General features: G+C 34.5%; 1 protein-coding gene across 1 annotated transcript; it reads right to left on the reverse strand.

Annotated features, from left to right (window-relative positions):
• Positions 1 to 10,989: 10,989 nt before the first annotated feature.
• LOC102627338 (putative cyclic nucleotide-gated ion channel 8) lies at positions 10,990 to 18,163 on the reverse strand. The gene is made up of 7 exons (XM_006493330.3): positions 17,672 to 18,163; positions 16,159 to 16,741; positions 15,755 to 15,964; positions 15,130 to 15,446; positions 14,743 to 14,854; positions 13,464 to 13,700; positions 10,990 to 13,217 (listed from the first exon to the last, which is right to left on the reverse strand). The coding sequence occupies exons 1-7, from the start codon at positions 17,728 to 17,730 to the stop codon at positions 12,489 to 12,491; spliced, it is 2,247 nt and encodes a 748-aa protein (XP_006493393.2). The 5' UTR covers positions 17,731 to 18,163; the 3' UTR covers positions 10,990 to 12,488.
• Between the last annotated feature and the right edge of the window lie 842 nt (positions 18,164 to 19,005).

Below are 19,005 nucleotides of genomic sequence, written 5' to 3' on the forward strand. Positions count from 1 at the left end.
AGCCCAGATAGCTCCTGATACTCCTCAATCTAGCAAAATTGGAGTATTAGAAAGAGATGACCAAACTTCTATAGCCTCTTCGGATGTTGAAGCCTTCCAAGAGGAATCCACTCCTAAAGCAAACAAAATCCATTGGGAATTAGCCCTTCCCACTGTCAAGACTCCACCTGATCTAGCAATAGATAATAGGCCAAGTGCATTAAATCAATCTCGATATAATGCATCTTCAGTCTATGAGTGGAATATCGATGGCATGTCTGAGTATAATATCCTAGGATTGTTGCAACAAATGACAATGGCAGCTAATGCCTATAAAACCCAAGCAGGAACTTCTGATCGTGCCATATCGGAAATCCTCATTGCCGGTTTTACTGGTCAATTGAAAGGTTGGTGGGATCATCTTCTCACTAATCGGCAACAACTAGACATCCTAAATTCTATCCAAACCGATGAGAATGGAGCTCCTATTCTTGATGAGTTCAACAATCCAATCCAGGATGCTGTTGCAACTCTCATTTTGACCATTTCCCTCCATTTCATTGGTGACCCTTCTCACCTCCGTGATAAAAACGCTGAGCTACTACATAACTTGAGATGTAGGAAACTTAGTGAATTCCAAAGCTACAAAACCTCCTTTTTCACCAGATTATTTCTAAGAGATGATGCAAATCATACTACTTGGAAAGAAAAATTTCTTGCTGGATTACCTACCCTTTTGGGTGAAAAGGTAAGAAATTCTATCAAAGCCCTTTATGACAACCGTATTCCGTATGATGAGCTCACCTATGGTGAACTTGTCAGTTTTGTCAACAAAGAAGGTTTAAAGATTTGTCAAGATTTGAAATTACAGAAACGACTTAAGTGGGAGCTTAAGAAGTCTAAACAAGAATTAGGCGGTTTCTGTAAACAATTCAATTATGACCCCTTTAAAACTTCTATTTCCAAAGATTGTAATGGTGAGTGTTCTTCTAAAACTCGCAGGAAACATTACAAATCTAAACACTTTAGAAAACCTTTTCGTGATTTTAAGAAACTTCCTTATAAGAAACCTTCGAGGCCTTATAAGAGACAAAGTTTCTCTAAAAAGAAAGAACTTAAAGCCAAACCTATAACCCCATTCAATTTCAAAGATGCTACATGTTTCAAATGTGGCATGAAAGGTCATACTGCAAAATTTTGCAGAATGAACAAAAGACTTCATGAGCTTGACCTCGATGAAGACATTCTTTCCAAATTAGCTCCCCTCCTTGTTGAATTTTCTGATTCTGAATCTTCCATGTCGGGAGATAATGATCCTTACCAAGTTGATGAGCTTTTTGACTCAGATGACTCTGCATCTAGCAGTAGTGAATCTGAATCCGATTCATTTTTAAAGAAAATCAATGTTTTGACCAAAGACCAAGAAACTTTTCTTGAACTTGTAAAGCATATTTCTGATCCAAATCTTCAAAAAGAATATCTTGATAAACTTTTGAAAACTTTGGATTTTAACAAAGCCGAGACTTCTAAAGTCCCAATTGTTAAAACAAATTCTTATGATCTTACTCAGATTTTGGACAAAAAGAAAACAAAAAAGTCAACACCCACTATCCAAGATCTTCAAAACGAAATCAAGCAGATTAAGCTTGAAATCAAGGATTTAAAAGAAAAACAAAAAAGTGATTCTGATACTATTCAACTCCTTTTACAAAAACAATTACAGGATAATTCAGACAATGAATCTAATCCTGACAATGATGGTGATGATATTAAAGTAGAAAATATTGAGTCAGTACCCAATGATTTTCTGTTTGTTTTAAAACAAATCACCACAAGAAAGTATTTGATTAAAGTCACTCTCATCTTTTCTGATGATTTTGCTATGGACGCCATTGCCCTTTTTGATACTGGCGCCGATTTAAATTGCATTAGAGAAGATATTGTCCCCAAAAGATTTCATGAAAAGACAAAAGAAAAACTTTCTGCCGCTAATAATTCGAAATTGAATGTTAGCTCCAAAGTTGAAGCCTCGATTTATAATAATCAAATTGAATTTAAAACTTCTTTTGTCCTTACAAATGATATTCATCATGCTATCATTTTAGGCACTCCTTTTATAAATCTCATAACTCCTTATGCTGTCAACTATGATGGTATATATTTCAAAGCAAAATCTAAAGAACTGGTTTTCCCATTTATTGAAAAACCAAAAACTAGGAATCTAAACATTGTTAAAGCTTGTTCTGTTTATCAGCACAAAATCAATGCCATTCTTAAATCCAAACAAGATGATTTGTTTTGTTTAAAAAAGGATTTAAACTTCCAAAGAATTGAGAGTCAATTACAAAATAATTTTATTCAAAGAAAAATTTCCGATTTTAAAAGCCTTATTGAAAAAGAAATATGTGCCGATTTACCTTCTGGTTTTTGGAATCGAAAACAGCATTTAGTAGATTTGCCATATGAAAGTTCTTTTGATGAAAAACAAATACCCACCAGAGCACGTCCAATCCAAATGAACATGGAATTGGAGCAACATTGCAAAAAAGAAATCAATGATTTGGAGTCAAAAGGACTCATTGTCAAGTCAAGGTCCCCATGGTCTTGCGCCGCTTTTTATGTAAATAAAAATTCTGAAATTGAAAGAGGTGTACCTAGACTTGTGATAAATTATAAGCCCTTAAATAAAGCCTTAAAATGGATTAGGTACCCCATACCTAATAAAAAGGATTTGCTCCAAAAATTATGTTCTGCTCTTATTTTTTCAAAATTTGACATGAAGTCTGGTTTTTGGCAAATTCAGATTCATCCAAAAGACCGTTATAAAACTGCTTTTACTGTTCCATTTGGACAGTACGAATGGACTGTTATGCCCTTTGGTTTAAAGAATGCACCCTCAGAATTTCAAAGAATTATGAATGATATTTATAATCCTTATTCTGATTTTTGTATTGTTTATATTGATGATGTATTAATATTTTCAAATTCAATTGATCAACACTTCAAACATTTAAAGACTTTTCATCTTGTTACAAGAAAGGCTGGGTTAGCCCTTTCTAGTTCAAAAATTTCTTTATTTCAAACAAAAGTCCAATTTTTAGGACATCATATTTCTAAAGGAACCATCACTCCTATAGAAAGGTCACTTTTGTTTGCGGATAAATTCCCGGACAAGATTTTGGACAAAACCCAATTACAAAGATTCCTTGGTAGTTTAAATTATGTTCTTGATTTCTGCCCTAATATCAATAGGATGTCTAAACCTTTGCATGATAGGTTAAAAAAGAATCCTGTTGCATGGACAGAAGAACATACCAAAGTAGTTAGATTAATAAAGCAATCTGTAAAAAATATTCCTTGTTTATTTCTTGCAAACCCTGCATTACCTAAAATTGTTGAAACTGATGCATCTGACATAGGTTATGGAGGAATATTGAAACAAAGGGATAATGATAAAGAACAGATAGTTCAATATGTTTCTGCTCATTGGAATGACTGCCAGAAAAACTATTCTACTATCAAAAAAGAAATCCTTTCCATTGTTTTATGCATTACAAAATTTCAAAGTGATTTATTAAATCAAAAATTTTTACTTAGAATTGACTGCAAAGCTGCAAAACATGTTTTAGAAAAAGATGTTCAAAACATTGCATCAAAACAAATTTTTGCACGTTGGCAAGCTATTTTAAGTGTTTTTGATTTTGATATTGAATTTATTAAAGGTGACAAAAATTATGTTCCTGATTTTCTAACTCGGGAATTTCTTCAAAACAGATAATGCCGCCAAAGAAGAATAAAGGTAAAGCAGTTCTCAAAGACACTGGTTCCCAAGAACCTTCCAAAGAACCCCAGTCAACCCCTTCTAAAGAAAAATTACTTTCTTCTGCCATGCCCATTAAATCTTGGATTGAAATGGTTGAGGAACATGGAGTCCAATACAAATCTATTTCTTCTGATGACCAAGTAAAGCAATGGATGAGTTCCATTACAAAATCACCTGAGCTCATGCTCGCCCTCCAAAACCTTTCTCAAAGCCAAATTTCTCCCCAAAAAGAAATTGAAATTACAAAACCCTCTTCCCAAAATGTTGTTGTCTCTGCTGAAAGCTCATCCTCCCAAATTGTGCTTTCTCAGCCAACACCTTCAAAGAAAACCTCCGATTGGTTTGATAAAATCCATTTTCAAAATATCCTTTCAATGGAAGATGGATTTTACCATACTGATCCTTTTCAAAGCATTTCAAAGTTTTTTCCCAAAGGCTGGTTTTTCAAACCATGGGATTTAACAAAACCCCAGTCTTATTATCAAAGCATTTTGGAGATAACTGAATCAGTTAAATTCAAACACTTTTTCCTTGACAAAGCCCATCCAGAACCGGCTTATTCCACGGCCACAATCCTAAAAGTATTGAGCCCAAATCAGTGGGGTGACCTACTCCACAATTTTAAAACCTTCCCTTTAAATTTTGAGACCCGTTTACCACATTGTCGGACTTTTTCCTATTGGGATTACCAACAAGCATGGTATAACACCTTTTTTATCCAAAACCCTAAAAAATCTCATTCATGGTTATTCTTCTTCAACACGAAAATAACCGTTCAAAGCCTCCCAAATTGGTTTCATCATTGGTGGAATCTTTTTGGCCCAACTCCACAAATCCTAACACCAAATGCCACAAATTGTCTAAACCTCTTCAAAGTCCATTATTTACCCTCTGACTCAGAGAAAAGATTTCCCCCCTTTCTAAAGTTTTGTGCAAATTTCTTCTTACCTTGGGTCTGTTCATGGAACCTTCGTTTCCACACCCAGGATTCCCAAGTCATCCTCCAAAGAACCTTTAAAGTCAAATGGTGGTCAAAATTTGATGAACAGTCCAAACTGACTGTTAACATGATCAAAGATTGGCTTTCCTCTAAAAACCTCCTCCAACCATCCTTAACCACCTCTAAAGCCCAACAAACATTCTTAACCCAAAAATCCAAAGCCCAGTCTCTTTTGGCAGGTGCCAAAACTGAAGATGAGTACTTCAAAGCTATGGAACAACTCCTCGCCTCACGATCAAAGTCATCAGTGGCTGACACCTCTGAAGACGAAGATGAAGACGACGATGAGGACGAAGAGCCCTTTATTTCTCTCGGAGACGATAATGAAGATGACTGTTTTGGCATTTTCTCTCCAATAAAGCATTGTAAATAATTATTTGATTATTTACTTAAAAAAAAAAAAAAAAAAAAGAGAAAATTTTATTTCTGTATTTTCGGGTGGTCCCCTGGACACAAGTGAGAGCGCACATGTCTCTTCACCCGTATTGTATTTTTCTACAAAGAGTCTACTATTCAAAGCTACGATCCAATTGTTACTATGCACTTAAAATCCCGCTACAGTGAACAGTGCAACTTTCCAGAGTTTACTGTGCACTTAAAATCCCGCTACAGTGAACAGTTTAAAGATTTTGTATATAAACCGAGAGGAAGACTTAGACTCCTCAGGTTTTTCATTTCTCTCTTCAAAGCTTCTCTCTCTTCTTCTCTTCCTTCTCTCTAAAACCTCTCTCTCTCTCTCCGAAGGGTTCCAAAGAAGTTTTCTGCTTACACAATAGTTCTATCACAAGAGCTTTGGGTGATCAGACTAGTTCTTTACCTTCAATCTTCCCGTCTTTCAATCTTCCCTTCTGGAAAGATTTGAAAATTTGTAAAGCCAGAAAGCAAAGATGTATGTTTAAATTCAGTTCTTTAAATTTTTAAAGTTTAATGTAATTTAAATTTTCGCAATTTACTTTAAAGCATTTACTTTTCTGCAATTTAATTTTATGCACATTTAAATTCCAGCAATTTATTTTCAAAGCACTTTTCTTTTCAAAGCATGCTTGCAGACTGATCTATATCAGATCTGCCATATAAATTCTACATTCCTCTGAGGCAAAGAGACCGGATCTCGATCCTCAGTTGTAAATCTTCTCTTCTCCCTCCATTCCTTCAGAGCACCATTTCCGGGATCCGGATCTGGTACTGTGTATGTACCCAAACCTTTAAAAGAACCTAATCTAAATCTGATAATAGCCCAATAAAAAGAATCAACCACGTTTAAAGCAACTTAACTTTATTTGGTAAACTAAAACTGATTTGGTATATCGGCTGGAAACCCGAACGTGCGGGCTATTGATCTGTTCTAAGTCAGATCTGGGTCTAAAGGCTTCACTCTGTGTAGCATCGATCTGGTTTAACAACGTCACGTATCAATTAGTTATTAAAATTGACTAACCGCGTTCAAATTTGTTTGAACATTGTATGATCCAAAGAACTCCATAATCAAAGCTGGTAATTTATTATTTTATAAAATTTGGAAAAGCCGATCCATTAATTGGTTTATCTAAAGTTTTTAATATTGAGATCTAACGAAAGCACATCCATCCTTCGATCCTATTTCCTTCTGGTATCAGAGCCAAGAGGAGGAAAGTGTTTTATCGTTTAAAGTTTCCTTGTTTTAAAGCCTTGTGTTTAATTTTGAAGTTTTGTTTTGTGGTGAATTTTTACTGGTAGTAAGTCCCGTTATAGGATAAGTTTTCCGTTGAGGGCTGTAAACCCATACCTGTAGCCATTTTGACCAAACCAAAGATTAACCATACGGTTTTAACCATGGATCCTATACACTGTAGAACATCATCCTTTTCTAGCTCTTCTTCCGGGAAGACTAGTGATTCAAAGCATGTTGTGAGTTCAGAGGAATTCTTTATTGAGAACTTTGATAAAGCAATTGATTGTTGGGAACTTCCAAAAATTTCTAAAGAAAAGATTTACAAAACAAAAAAGCTTGATTTTTTAAAGAATGATTATATTATAAAGACTGAAGAACGTGACATAACTCTTTCAAAACCTTTTGAAACAATTCACTTGTTTTCTGAGCATTCTTTAAAGAAATTAAAAGAAAAGAATTTTAATTATATTCACATCGGCCTTATTCAAGTAGGAATAAAACCCTTAACCAAAGAAGGCTTGGATACTTCTATCCTTGCTATCCTAAGAGATGGGCGATTCATCTCTTTTGATGATTCTTTGCTAAGCAGCATCGAATCTAGTCTTTGTAAAGGTCCCATATCTTTTGATTGTTATCCAAATATAACAATTTCCCTTAAAGACAAAAATATTTTGAAAAGCATGATTTTACAAATCAAAACTCATAATTATAATATGATTGAGGGATCTATCCCAGTTGCCTTAATTTTTAAAATCTCATATAAGGCAATGATCACTGCATTTAGTACGCAACATAAATTCCAGTCAAAAAGAGATGAGACTCTTCTCTTGCAGACTGATTTGTCTAGAGCCAACACAGTTATTCCAAAACCTATTCAATGGAAAGATGTCCATCTTCCAGAAGAATGGATTCTTGAAGGAGCCGCTCCACCAGCGATTCCAAAACAACTTGAGCCAAATACAGAGTTACAAAACGTAACTCAGTATTCAGATGGTAGAGTCAAACTATCGTTCAGAAGATCCACCTCATCCAGATTTTCTGATAAAGCATCGTGCTCAAGTATTCCTTCATTAGAAAGGAAATTCACAAAAGTCCCTTCTGTTATAAATCTTCCTTTTCAAAGTCAACCTAGGTTTTCTACTTCAGATATTCCTAGTACCTCCATCCGATCAGTTGATTATACCACTAGTGTTCCTCATCCGATCCTATTTCCTTCTGGTATATATATATATATATATATATATATATAATTCTATTTTTTGGGATTAAATTAGTAATTTAATTTTTTTTATTTATGTCCTAAAAAATGAACATTATTGTAAGAGGTAATATTGTAAAAGCAAGTTAAAAGGAACAAAAAATAATGTCAGGGGTGTCAATAATTTAAAAATAGAGATGTTTTAATTTATTTTTAAAAATATAAGAACTAAACGAACACTAACTCAAAACATAGGGATTAAGCGAGTTTTTACCCTTATTTTTTCTATTGTTCTATTTGATTGATGCGTCAGTTGTTTTTAAGATATCACATCATTTGAGATTTAAAGGATGAGATAATAGTTAGAATTCCTAACATTACTCTTAATTTTAAGTGCCATGAATATTAGAAAAATCAATGATACATTTATGTTACTATCAGACTTTTATTAAAAATTTAAATAAATTTGGTAAATACGTATAGGAATAGTCAATATTTTATTTTACTTATTTGTTATTTCTTCCTGTAGAGAAGTCGTTAAAATAAAATGGTACTTGTAGTGTGATTTGTATGTTAGCCTATTAGGAAAAAAATAGAAATTTTCACTTTTTATGGTAAATTTTGATTTGAGATTTCTACTTCTAATTCTTTGTTACTATATATTTTTGCCGATCCCAATTTCTTTTTCTTATATACAAATTTTGTTAGGATGATGTTTGCAATGATAAATTTTTTTCTTTTTTAAACTACTATTTTTGTCTAAATCATTTTGAAATATTCTCATTAATAAATAATAGTCCACGGTTTAATTAGCTTAATTACTTACTTCAGGATTAGGCTTTATCAAAATTGATCACATTAACTTTCCAGGACCAAATAATTCGGAAACAATTCTGAAATCCTGTCCGCATTGGAAAATGTTGTACAATTCCACCACACAACTATGTTAAGCTGTCATGAATTTGACACTCAAGACCCAATGCCTCAATGTTGAAGGCTTGGAAACAATGTTGAAATCCTGAAAAATAAATAATTCGGAAACAATTCTGAAATCCTGTCCGCATTTGAAACAATGTTGAAGGCTTGGAACTTGAACATAAACAGCCATTAAATGTGCATGTAAAGTCTGCCTCAAATGGACCATACTCAGGAGCGGCGGAACATTAAGACCCAGGTATCACAATTGCTGCAGTATTTAAAAAAAAAATGAGATTTTTATACAAAATATAAAAAGTTAGTATGAAAAGTCTATATGTACCTTTGTACACTTAATCTATAATTCTATATACTCTTATATTGGATAAAAGAGTAAATGTTCTTGGGTTCTGTAGACATTTACACAAAGCTCCGTCATTCTTGCCACTTAATGAGGTTGTTCGAACTAATATATTATGGAACCAAGCCTGGCATACATTCCTCGATGAGAATTTAGTGATATGGAATGGGATTCAAGTAGAGCAAAGGAGATACTCTATTAAAACGGCACATGGAGAAGATAAGTACAGACAAGTTAACACTTCGGATTGCTCATGAATCCAGAATTTCTATCATGCATAACCCAATGCCTTTGGTATGCGATTGGAAGGAATGTGAAACTTGAATTTCGGAGCTAAAATCAAAAGTACCCTTTGCCTCAAAAAGTTTTCTGTGCAAATTCGATAACTGTACATGTCGGACTTGCGAAGCTGTAAATTGGAGTCACGAGGAAGTAATGCGCATTTAACCTCTTTGAGAAAATTGTGCCTGTTTCAAGTTTATGTAGATCATCGTCTAATTCAGAATTTAGTCGCTACATGTCCTTTGATTGAGTAGCTGGATATTTATGCACGTCGAAGATTTAAATTTCTAGAGATGTTAAGTGTTGTAAACTTAAGAAATTCAAGGTACGTAGTCATCGGGGGCTAGTTGGACCGTGTGTGATCAATGTAGCCCCTGGTAAGAATCTCAAAAGCTCAAAATAAGTACAGTTAGCTTCCATTAAAGATGAGTGGCTCCGCAGCCAAATTTCTGAACTTCCATTCCTGGAGAACTGAGAAATTAATGAGTGTACGGAATTAAGGTGTATTAAGATTTCAAGTTGCTCTCTGAAGAAATTGGTTATTGCTGGTTGGATGTTGGTTGAAATCAAGATTGATACTCTAAATTTAAGTATCCTCAAATATAGGGGTGCAATGATATCCTTCTCTCCAAATGCTCTGACTTCGTCCGAAACAATACTCAAATTCTGCACTGATAATATCAACCGTGAGTGGTACATGAAATTGATTGAACTTCTTGTAAAATTTAATCATTTTTCTGAAGTTCTAAAATTTGGAAAGTGACCCCTGTGAGGTTTGTCTACGCCTACCAAATTCTTTAATCTAAAATTTCTAGCTTATTAGAGTAATTATACCACGAGAACTGCACAGAATGTTTTGGCCTCCATTGTCTAGTGACAAGCATGAAAACTTTGAAAACTTTGAAGTGAGTCATAGATATGCACACCATCAAATTTAAGAACTTGTGGATGGCTTGTTATGGATCTCACCTCATGCAGGGACTGTATCAATCATACATGAATCTCATTGCCGGAAAAAGTTTTCTTTTCAGGTACTTTACGTTTCGCATTTCTATGGGTACATTTCTATGGGTAAAAGTGTTTATCCATTGCGAAGATGTAATAAATTGTTTGATTAACTAATCATCCTAACTATCGTATTTATGTTTTTCTTGTTATATAAAGGAGTCTTTTTCAAATGGTAAATCCCCTAATTGGAATAGTTAAACGTACGAATGGTTACTATGATAAGCAATAATGATATTAATCCAGTTGATTCTTCCATTTGCGACGGCTAATTGTCACGGGCCGCTTAAATTTCCAATTAACGAAGGCTAAATTGATGCATATGAGTTCGTTCAGTAAAAGTCCGCCCAACTATGAGATGTGCATAGCAGTAGGGTGCGCTCAGTAGTGGGCCGCCTCTTATAATTAGCGAGCCGTGGTGTACTTAGCAAACAGATAATTCAAGATCGCAAGTTAAAGTGAGCAAGCCCAGCCTGAATTTTAGAAATCTCTACAACACACTAACACTTGTAAATATCTGGAGAATTCTACACTCATGTATTCTAAAACCTAAAAGATATTTAGGCCATTTGCATAGAACTCTCTAGACCTAGGCATGCCCCTCTATAAATAGGGGAAGACACCCATTATTTTGCTTAACACCACAACTCCGCACCACACACAATTCACCACACACCTATCAACTCAAGCATCTTTATAAAGCTCTCTTATATTCTCTTTTGAAGTAATAAAATTCACTTGGCCACACTACTCTTTCTTCTCTCTATCCTTTCCGCAATCATCTTATTTGGCTACCTTGAGAAATTCACTAGGTTTACTTAACAACTTTGTACTATAAGTTGTTTAAGTGTTGCACGGGTCGCTGCGCAACATATTCATGCCATGATATAGTCCACTCTTGTAATTGCTTTATTTTTCTTATTAACCAACTCTCTTTGTTTTCCATGAAAGTATAGAGAAGAAATGAAATAGTTCATATCTGCTACTTGAACCCTTTTCAACTCAGAGATTCTAAAAAGCACGCGATGGAACTAGTATGACCATAGTATAATGTTACTCTATTATTAGATTTTTTTTGTAGCAAGATAGGATTGTCACTGTAATATTCTTCACATTTGGTTTTATCATTTTATGCTCTTTATGTTCCATTGACAATTGGTCCTAAGATAATGATTTTATGTGTGTGTGTTTTTTATGTTGATGAGAAATGCTGGTGACTGCTAGTTACTTTGTTTCAGTTTGCATATGAGGAGCCAGTTATATATGAGGGAGCGACTCCTCTTTGCTGCAAAGCCCCTTCCTCTTTCACGTTGGCAGCATTGCACTAAGGAAGTTAAGATTGAGCATACCATAGCAGCTCTAGGAGAGAAAAAAAAAATTATTGAGGTAAAGATTTAATCTTTTGGGGATGAAGACATTTTGAAGAAGATTGATGTTCTTTGGACATCTTTGCTGGAGGAGTCTGATGATAGCGATGATGAGCATGATCGTAGCAATGATGATGAAAATGGTTTCAGCGATGATGGCCATTATATTAGTGATTATGATTATCCTAGTAGCGAGTATGAGTATGCATGACATAGTGATAATGAGGCTGAGGATAGTGACTGGCAAACTTCTATCTTAGTATATATATGTGATTATGGTCACTTGGGATTTTAATATCGTTGCAATATTAGGTTGCATCACCTATGCACGAGCAGAAGAGCTTCATAAAGTAATTTTTTGTTCAGTACCGAAACTGCTTCTGCTTAAATGCTTACGAAATTGCACACGTTAGCTATTGGCGACTTGTAGAATTATATTATGCCTGTAAATCATGCAACGAAAGGATAACTAAGTATTTTTTAGAAGTACTTTTATATTGCTCAAGAGTTGTTTTTTTTTTTTTTTTGGGTGTTTCTCAGTTGTTTTTGAATTACGGGTTTACTTCCTGATCTTGTAGCTTGTACATATTATAGCTTACTTGTTCTTTGATTCTATTGACGAGCATAGAATTTCTCTACATCAATATAAACAATCAATCTTGAAAAGTTCAACATCAAACATGTTGAAATAGTGCAGTGAAGTGTTTGTTTTCCTTGAAAAAGGGATTTTTTTTTTCATTTTTCCTTTTTCCACTCTCAATGATTACTCACTTCTTTCTTTTCATTCACATTTATAAATGCATGCACAATTAACATAGCTATGATGGTTTAGGAAAAGCTTTAAAGTCGGACAGAACAAGTGATATTACATTGACACTCGTTATCTTCATCTGAAAAAATGCAGTCTTCAATTATCTGTATTGAAGTCAGGCTCAGATGGCTTCTGCAGATTTAGAAACCTCCTAGGGGGACTAGTAGGAACGGAGGCACGACGCCTATGCCCTCGAAGAGCATTGGCAGCAAAGCGAGATGCCATGACTGTAGCGCGTAGTCTTGACGGAGCATCACTAAAATCAACATCTCGTTGATCCACTAATGACCCATTACCAACTTCCCTGTAATCAGATCTCTCTCTTACTTCTTTAAGACGCTGTTCGGCTTGTTTTTTCCTTATGCTTCGGCGGCGCCACGTAGCTTGGATAAAGCATGCAGCCCATGTCCTCCATTGCTGCGAATAGAAACGGAAAGTATGCTGCACTTGTCTACTATGCAGGCGCCTAAATTGGCCGGCAACAAATTTTAACTCTTCAGCTTTTAAGGCAAAAGCCTCTACTTCAGCTAAAGCCCTCACTGTCCTAGTAGATAATGGCAAGTTAGTTGAAGATTTCGGGTCCAATGCCCATGTAAGAAGCTCCTCTCCACAGAAATCTCCTTCTTTTAGCAAACCTCGGTTGTAGAAACCAGTCCTTCCACCATCTGTAGTTACACTCTCTAACCTGCCACGAATGATCAACAGCATTTCATCAACTGGATCACCTTCCCGGACCACGCATGTGCCTTCTGTGCACAAACTTGGCTTCAATCTTTCACATATGGCATCAAGCAATCGCTCATCCATATTGGCAAACAGAGGAACCTGCATAAAATAGTGATAGTTAATAATTAAGATGGTGAAATGTTATTATTACTACAAAAAGGAATAAAAAATGGCAGTTATAATTGCATATTCCATTCAGAATATCAGGGATAGCTTTCCTCTAAATTCTGAATTGAAGAATGGTGAAATGGTTGTGTATGAACACCCTTCAAACGTCAACTTCCAGTCTACAAGTATTGAAATGATGATATAGCAACTGAGCTAACAGAATCTGAATGTACTTACCCTTCTCACCAAATTTAAACAAAGATGTCGTTTGATATCCCTCCTCAGATCTTTCGGAAGACTTTGGACCAAGCTCTCTTCATCAACTCCTCGCGTTTCCAACCACTTGAAATGCTCATATCGCCTGACTCTTTCCCTGAGATCTTGTGGAAGCCAACGATGATGCATCCACTGTTCAGAGTCACGCCTTTTGATCCTCATCTCCTCAAGACGAACGGTAAGGGAAGTGAGATAGGTCTGCAACATTGACGACATATGAGACTCTACATCATTGATGTGAAAAATACATGATTGCCGTTTTTTTTTTTTTTTTTTTTTTTTTGCCCCTCCTCTGAACACAGAATCATTACATTATCTCCAAGTTAAATTCAGCAGATGTGTTTAGTAAGTATACATGTAAGAGGAAGAACACCAAATTATACTCAATGAGGAACTTACTCATCCTATCCCACCTAAAATCTTCTACCAGACGTTACAATTGTCAAAGCCAACTATTGGATTTTAAACGCTTAGATACCTATCATCCTTGACTTTCAAATTTATCAGAAATCCAAAGCAATTAAATCAAAATTGTGTTCAGAAAAAAAAAAAAAAAAAAGAGTTACTATCTACAGAAGTATGAGCTCATGACTTACACAGCTACAAAAGTCCAATTACTTGTGGCATTTTATATCCATTACAAAAAAATAAATGGAGTAATGACATAGTCACAAACTCATGTGCAAACAATTTTTACAAAAATTCATGCTGAAAAAGTGATTATAATTTTACATTTTCTCATTCAACCTGTTATGCCACATCAATTTGCACCAAAATTCTGTGTACAATAGTTTCTGGCCTTAGTATTACTTAGGTTGAGTTGATGAACAAAAAATCCAAAAACAGTTACTAAGCATTCGTAAACAAAAAATTTGAGCGTAATTTTCAATAAATAACCACAGAAACACCTAGTATATGCAGAAGTTCTATTTATAGTCACTGCAAACATGAATGCTACGACTCCTTTTGTATAACACTGTCTCATTTTTGAACAAATCGGCAAATTAAAAATCAAAAGCTAAAGATGATTATAAAACTATGGAACACAAGATATCTATTAGTTCTAAGAACAATTTTCTAGTGAAAAAAATAGGTGGAGTGGCATGATAAAACATCCGATCCTTGCAATAGACTCATCACTTCTGCATTGTCCTCAGTTTTCAGGAAGAAAGTAATTTAATACTCACCTGAAATAAAGAAGTTTTTACGAACTATGACAAGAATGAATTTTGTAACTTACCTGCATGTTTCCAATCAGAAGCGCAAGAAGTACAAGCCCAGCTACACCTACTGCGATTGAAAAAATAACCTCCTTAGGAGACGTGGTAGTTTTCAGCCCCTGGCCTAGTGTACTGTAGAAAGTGAAATCAGAAAGAGCTTAGCTAAAGAAACTTTATACTAGCAAATGAACCTACCAACTTAGAATTTTAAGTCAGTAAAACATCAATTTAAAGAATATTTCAAGATTAGGAATAAGTTTTCATCCTACAGCAATTAGATACCTATTGCACACCCATATATATATTTTTTGGTTTATTTTTTATGGAAAAATACCCAGAATTGCTAAATATGAAAGATAAGCTATTGTACATATAAAGCAAGTGGCAAAACAAAATAAGCAATATACCTTAAATTTTGCAGGCCAAACCAAAAACAGTAAAAGAATTTAGAGAAGAAATTCTTGGATGTATGAATTTCAGATTCAATAGCCTGTAAGTAGATCCCAAAATTGAACTCTGAATTTAACGAATTAGGATTACATTTGTCATCAAAGATTTCTTTATTAGCTCGCTTCCAATCATCAAAAACTTGGTAACCAGTGCTACCGCAGTCCAACAATATTTCACATGCCCCAGACGTTGGAGGTTCTGTTTCACTACAAATTTCCTTCCAGCAAAAGATATAATCTTCTACAGTAAATACATACCACGCAGCCCCAATTATCTGTAAATTCCATCCAGAAATGGTAAGATGGCTTCAAATAGAGTTACAAGCTTGCTTATTCACTTTATCTGGTGGCTTGGAGATAAGAAAAATGTAAGAGTTTATATATATTTCCTATGTTAGAAAACTATAAGTTGACACTTGATTTTAGGTAATAATATTTTTCTATATGCTTTCCTCTTCTGCAGGTGTCCACCAACTATATAATCCTCTATTTTGAAGAAATAAACTCTTATAGATGTACAAGTTTGTTGAAAATATTTGAAAGGCACTAAATAGTAATTTTCAGTTCTTCTATAAACACTTACATGACTACAAAACATGTACCAAAACAGATAATATGCAGCTCCTGCCAATGTACTTTCAGCAAAAACACCAGCGATCTTCTTCAATTCTGAAATTAAAGGAAAAACACGAAAAAACCTTGGAAAAAATTGGAGCAACATGTTTACTTGCATTGCATCTTTCAGAGACAACACATCTACATATCCGCCGGAAAGAAAAGACCAAACCATTAGCTGCAGAAGATCAAATTAATCAGAAGAGAATTAAATTTAGGATTCAATATTAACAGCATTCATTAACATTGATGAACCACGTAAAGCAGTGGTAATTCTACCAAACACCAATTAGACTGTAACACAGCCCTATAACAACCTTCCATCAGTATTAGTTAACAGAACAAAGAATTCAAGCTAATGCTTATCCAAACCTGCGGTACAGGCAGCACAGAAAGAAAATCGACAATGAAATGATGCCGTAAATATCGTCTAGCTATCATTGCAGGATCAACCACAAGTTCTCCACGTCCAAAAACCCGCGATGAAGGTGCAATATAGGCTGTGTGGAACTGAAAAACCATGTGAATCAAATAGAACAAATCGAATACTGTCCGAAGTGTTGTAAATGCGCTTCCTAGCTTGGGTTCCATGCTAACACAGTGATTGTCTTTTTCAAAGAAAAGAAGATAAAAGAACACAGGATCTATAGATACTGATATAATACATGATAGGACAAAAAGCCTATTCCATAAAAGGAGAGACCTGTCTTGAGGGTCAAAAATTTTTTTGTCAGAAACTTTGAGATCTTTTGGGATTACTGCCTTGGCTGCAGCAGATCTTAGTGATTCACCAAATCTAAATAGCCCTCTTGATCCTATGTTCATCCCAAATCTTAGTGATTTCAAAATGTTCTTCCTTCCACTACCAGCAAATGGCACTCCTAAATTAAATCCACGCCTATTCATTCCACTCTTATCAGAAGACATTGATAGTGTTGAATCCAAATCATCCAACCTACGGGTTACCAACACAAGGGGAAATCAGATGCTGACTTCACCCCCTACACAAGTATGTGTACAATATTGATAAGAAAAAAATGAAAGAGGAAAATAAAAAATAGGAAATAAAAGCAAAATGTACAACATAAAAGCATTGCATTGATCATTGCTCAGATTCCTTTAACTGGAAGAGAGACAATCACAAATATCATCTTCAAATAAAATTTATCGATTTCTGAATTGCAAATCATTTTTGCCTCTCGCCTGATGTACAATTATATTGGCTTATTGTGCAGACTACTTTTAACAAAGTGATTCATCAGAAAGAGGCATAGAGCTAGTAAGCCATACACAAGGTTGCTATCTTTTCAAAATCAAAATGAAATTTAACTGTTCCATTAATCTGCCGGAAATTTATTTTCAAAAGAATAAAGAAGAAAAACTGAAGTCATTTCAATTTTATGCAAATCATAACTAATAGTATACTGAAGAGTTGCAAGAACATCTTAGACTGTGGGGTCACAGAGCTTATCAGTGAAATGAATTCACAAATAACTCATCCTTGAATCCTGCACATTTTTTCAATAACACAGTTTTCTCGCTCATAAAAGAATTCCACAAATCTTTTCTCCTATAGCGCATCAAAATACATATAAACACAACAGTTTTTGCATGCAGGACATGCATTCCATTAATCTTTTCCGCTTAAAACTGTTTTAAAAAATAAGATCCATTGTTAAATAGTTATCTGAGTTCATCAATTTGTATAATCAAGCTTTAGCAGATAGGATTAGGAGCCGTGTATAGATCATGCATGGAAATAAATTGATAGTTGTATTAACACGTTTGAACAAGACCTCGAGGATTTGTGATCAATGACATGAAATATCTTTCAAACAAATACAATAACAAATAAAAGATGCGATAATATATCCACAAACCATACCTCACAAATTTCTCCTTCTGGCCACCGATATACTGTGACTTATGACTACAATCAAACATTTTGTAGACTGGATCAGAGAGATGCCAGCCACCCTAAAACTTGAACCAAATCCCTATCTGGAAAAAGGAAAAAGCAGAAGTCAATAATATTCCTGTCCTATTAAAAATTTAGGGGGAATGAAGAGTAAGATGCTGTCATTGATTCAATTCATTGAAAAGCGCCTTAGATGTTCAACATCTATAATATGTTATTTTCTGGGATCCCAAAGCTTAGCCAACACATACAAAAGTTTATCCCATCAGATAAAAACAAGAATTACAGTTCTAAGCAAAAGTTTACACTTTTAAGGATTAAACTTTCGACTGGGGAGTTTAGCAACCAGTGTATGCTAATTGAACTTAATTATTCACAGCAGTGTTGTTGTTGCTGCTGCTTTACTTAATCTAACAATCAATGAGTCCGGCAATTTCAACCCTTCTTGAAATCAATGGGGAGGCAATCAATACGCTGCTCAATTTCCATTGTAACTTAATTTAGGAAAATTGTTGAAATCCAAATCGTCCAAACTTAGATTATTTTTTATTTATTTTTCATTGTATTATCGTTTATTCTTTTAAAAAGTCAAAGAGGTGGGAAAGTCTAAATTAATTTTTTAAGTCATTGCCTTCTATAAGATTCTAATTCAAGTGACCAGTCAAATAAATCTACTTGAAAACTAGTCGACTAGCCTTTGGAGACAATTTACACTTAGATGTTAACGTCTAAGCATTTATACAAATGTAATTAGCTTACTCATAAGTATCAAATTTAAAATGCTACTTTTTAATTTACTTAAAAATGGTATCCAATCCAACCACACCAAGGAACTCTATGACTTTCAAAAGCGGCAATCTGAATTGAGAAATATGAATTTCAATTACAAACTTTCTAGCCATTTGCAACTATGAGATAAATACCGAATACATAGTTTCTAACCAAAATTGTCCCTTAGGATTTGCGGAATACAAATTTATTAATGTAATGTCACCAAACTTCTTCTTGAAAGTCATTGTAGTTCTCCAAATCAATTTGTTTACTTATACAAAATTCCACGATATAGCCTCTAGAACTCCTTTTTATCTCCCAAAGAAAGTATCATTAAATCATTTCATATGTGCTTGCTAAACATTCAAGTAAATTCAATTAAAAAAAAAAATATTCCAAAGCACCCACCTTGACCCAACAAACCCCAATTTCTTTGATCCAAAAACGTCTTGAGAAAACTACAAGAACCCTTAATCACCAACTAAATTAGTTGGTACCGCAATCGAATTCAACAAGGTTAATTGGTAAAT

The sequence above is a fragment of the Citrus sinensis genome, chromosome 7 (genome assembly GCF_022201045.2).
Source record: "Citrus sinensis cultivar Valencia sweet orange chromosome 7, DVS_A1.0, whole genome shotgun sequence".
NCBI lineage: Eukaryota > Viridiplantae > Streptophyta > Magnoliopsida > Sapindales > Rutaceae > Citrus > Citrus sinensis.

Bases quoted from the DNA above. Each gene is read 5' to 3' on its own strand.
- LOC102627338 (XM_006493330.3), bottom strand. From the start codon at position 17,730: ATGTTTGATTGTAGTCATAAGTCACAGTATATCGGTGGCCAGAAGGAG. The intron at 15,447-15,754 runs GTAAGTGTTTAT...TGGAATTTACAG, and splicing joins GGTACATGTTTTGTAGTCAT to ATAATTGGGGCTGCGTGGTA. The intron at 13,701-14,742 runs GTAAGTTACAAA...TCAATGTTGCAG, and splicing joins TTCTGATTGGAAACATGCAG to ACCTATCTCACTTCCCTTAC.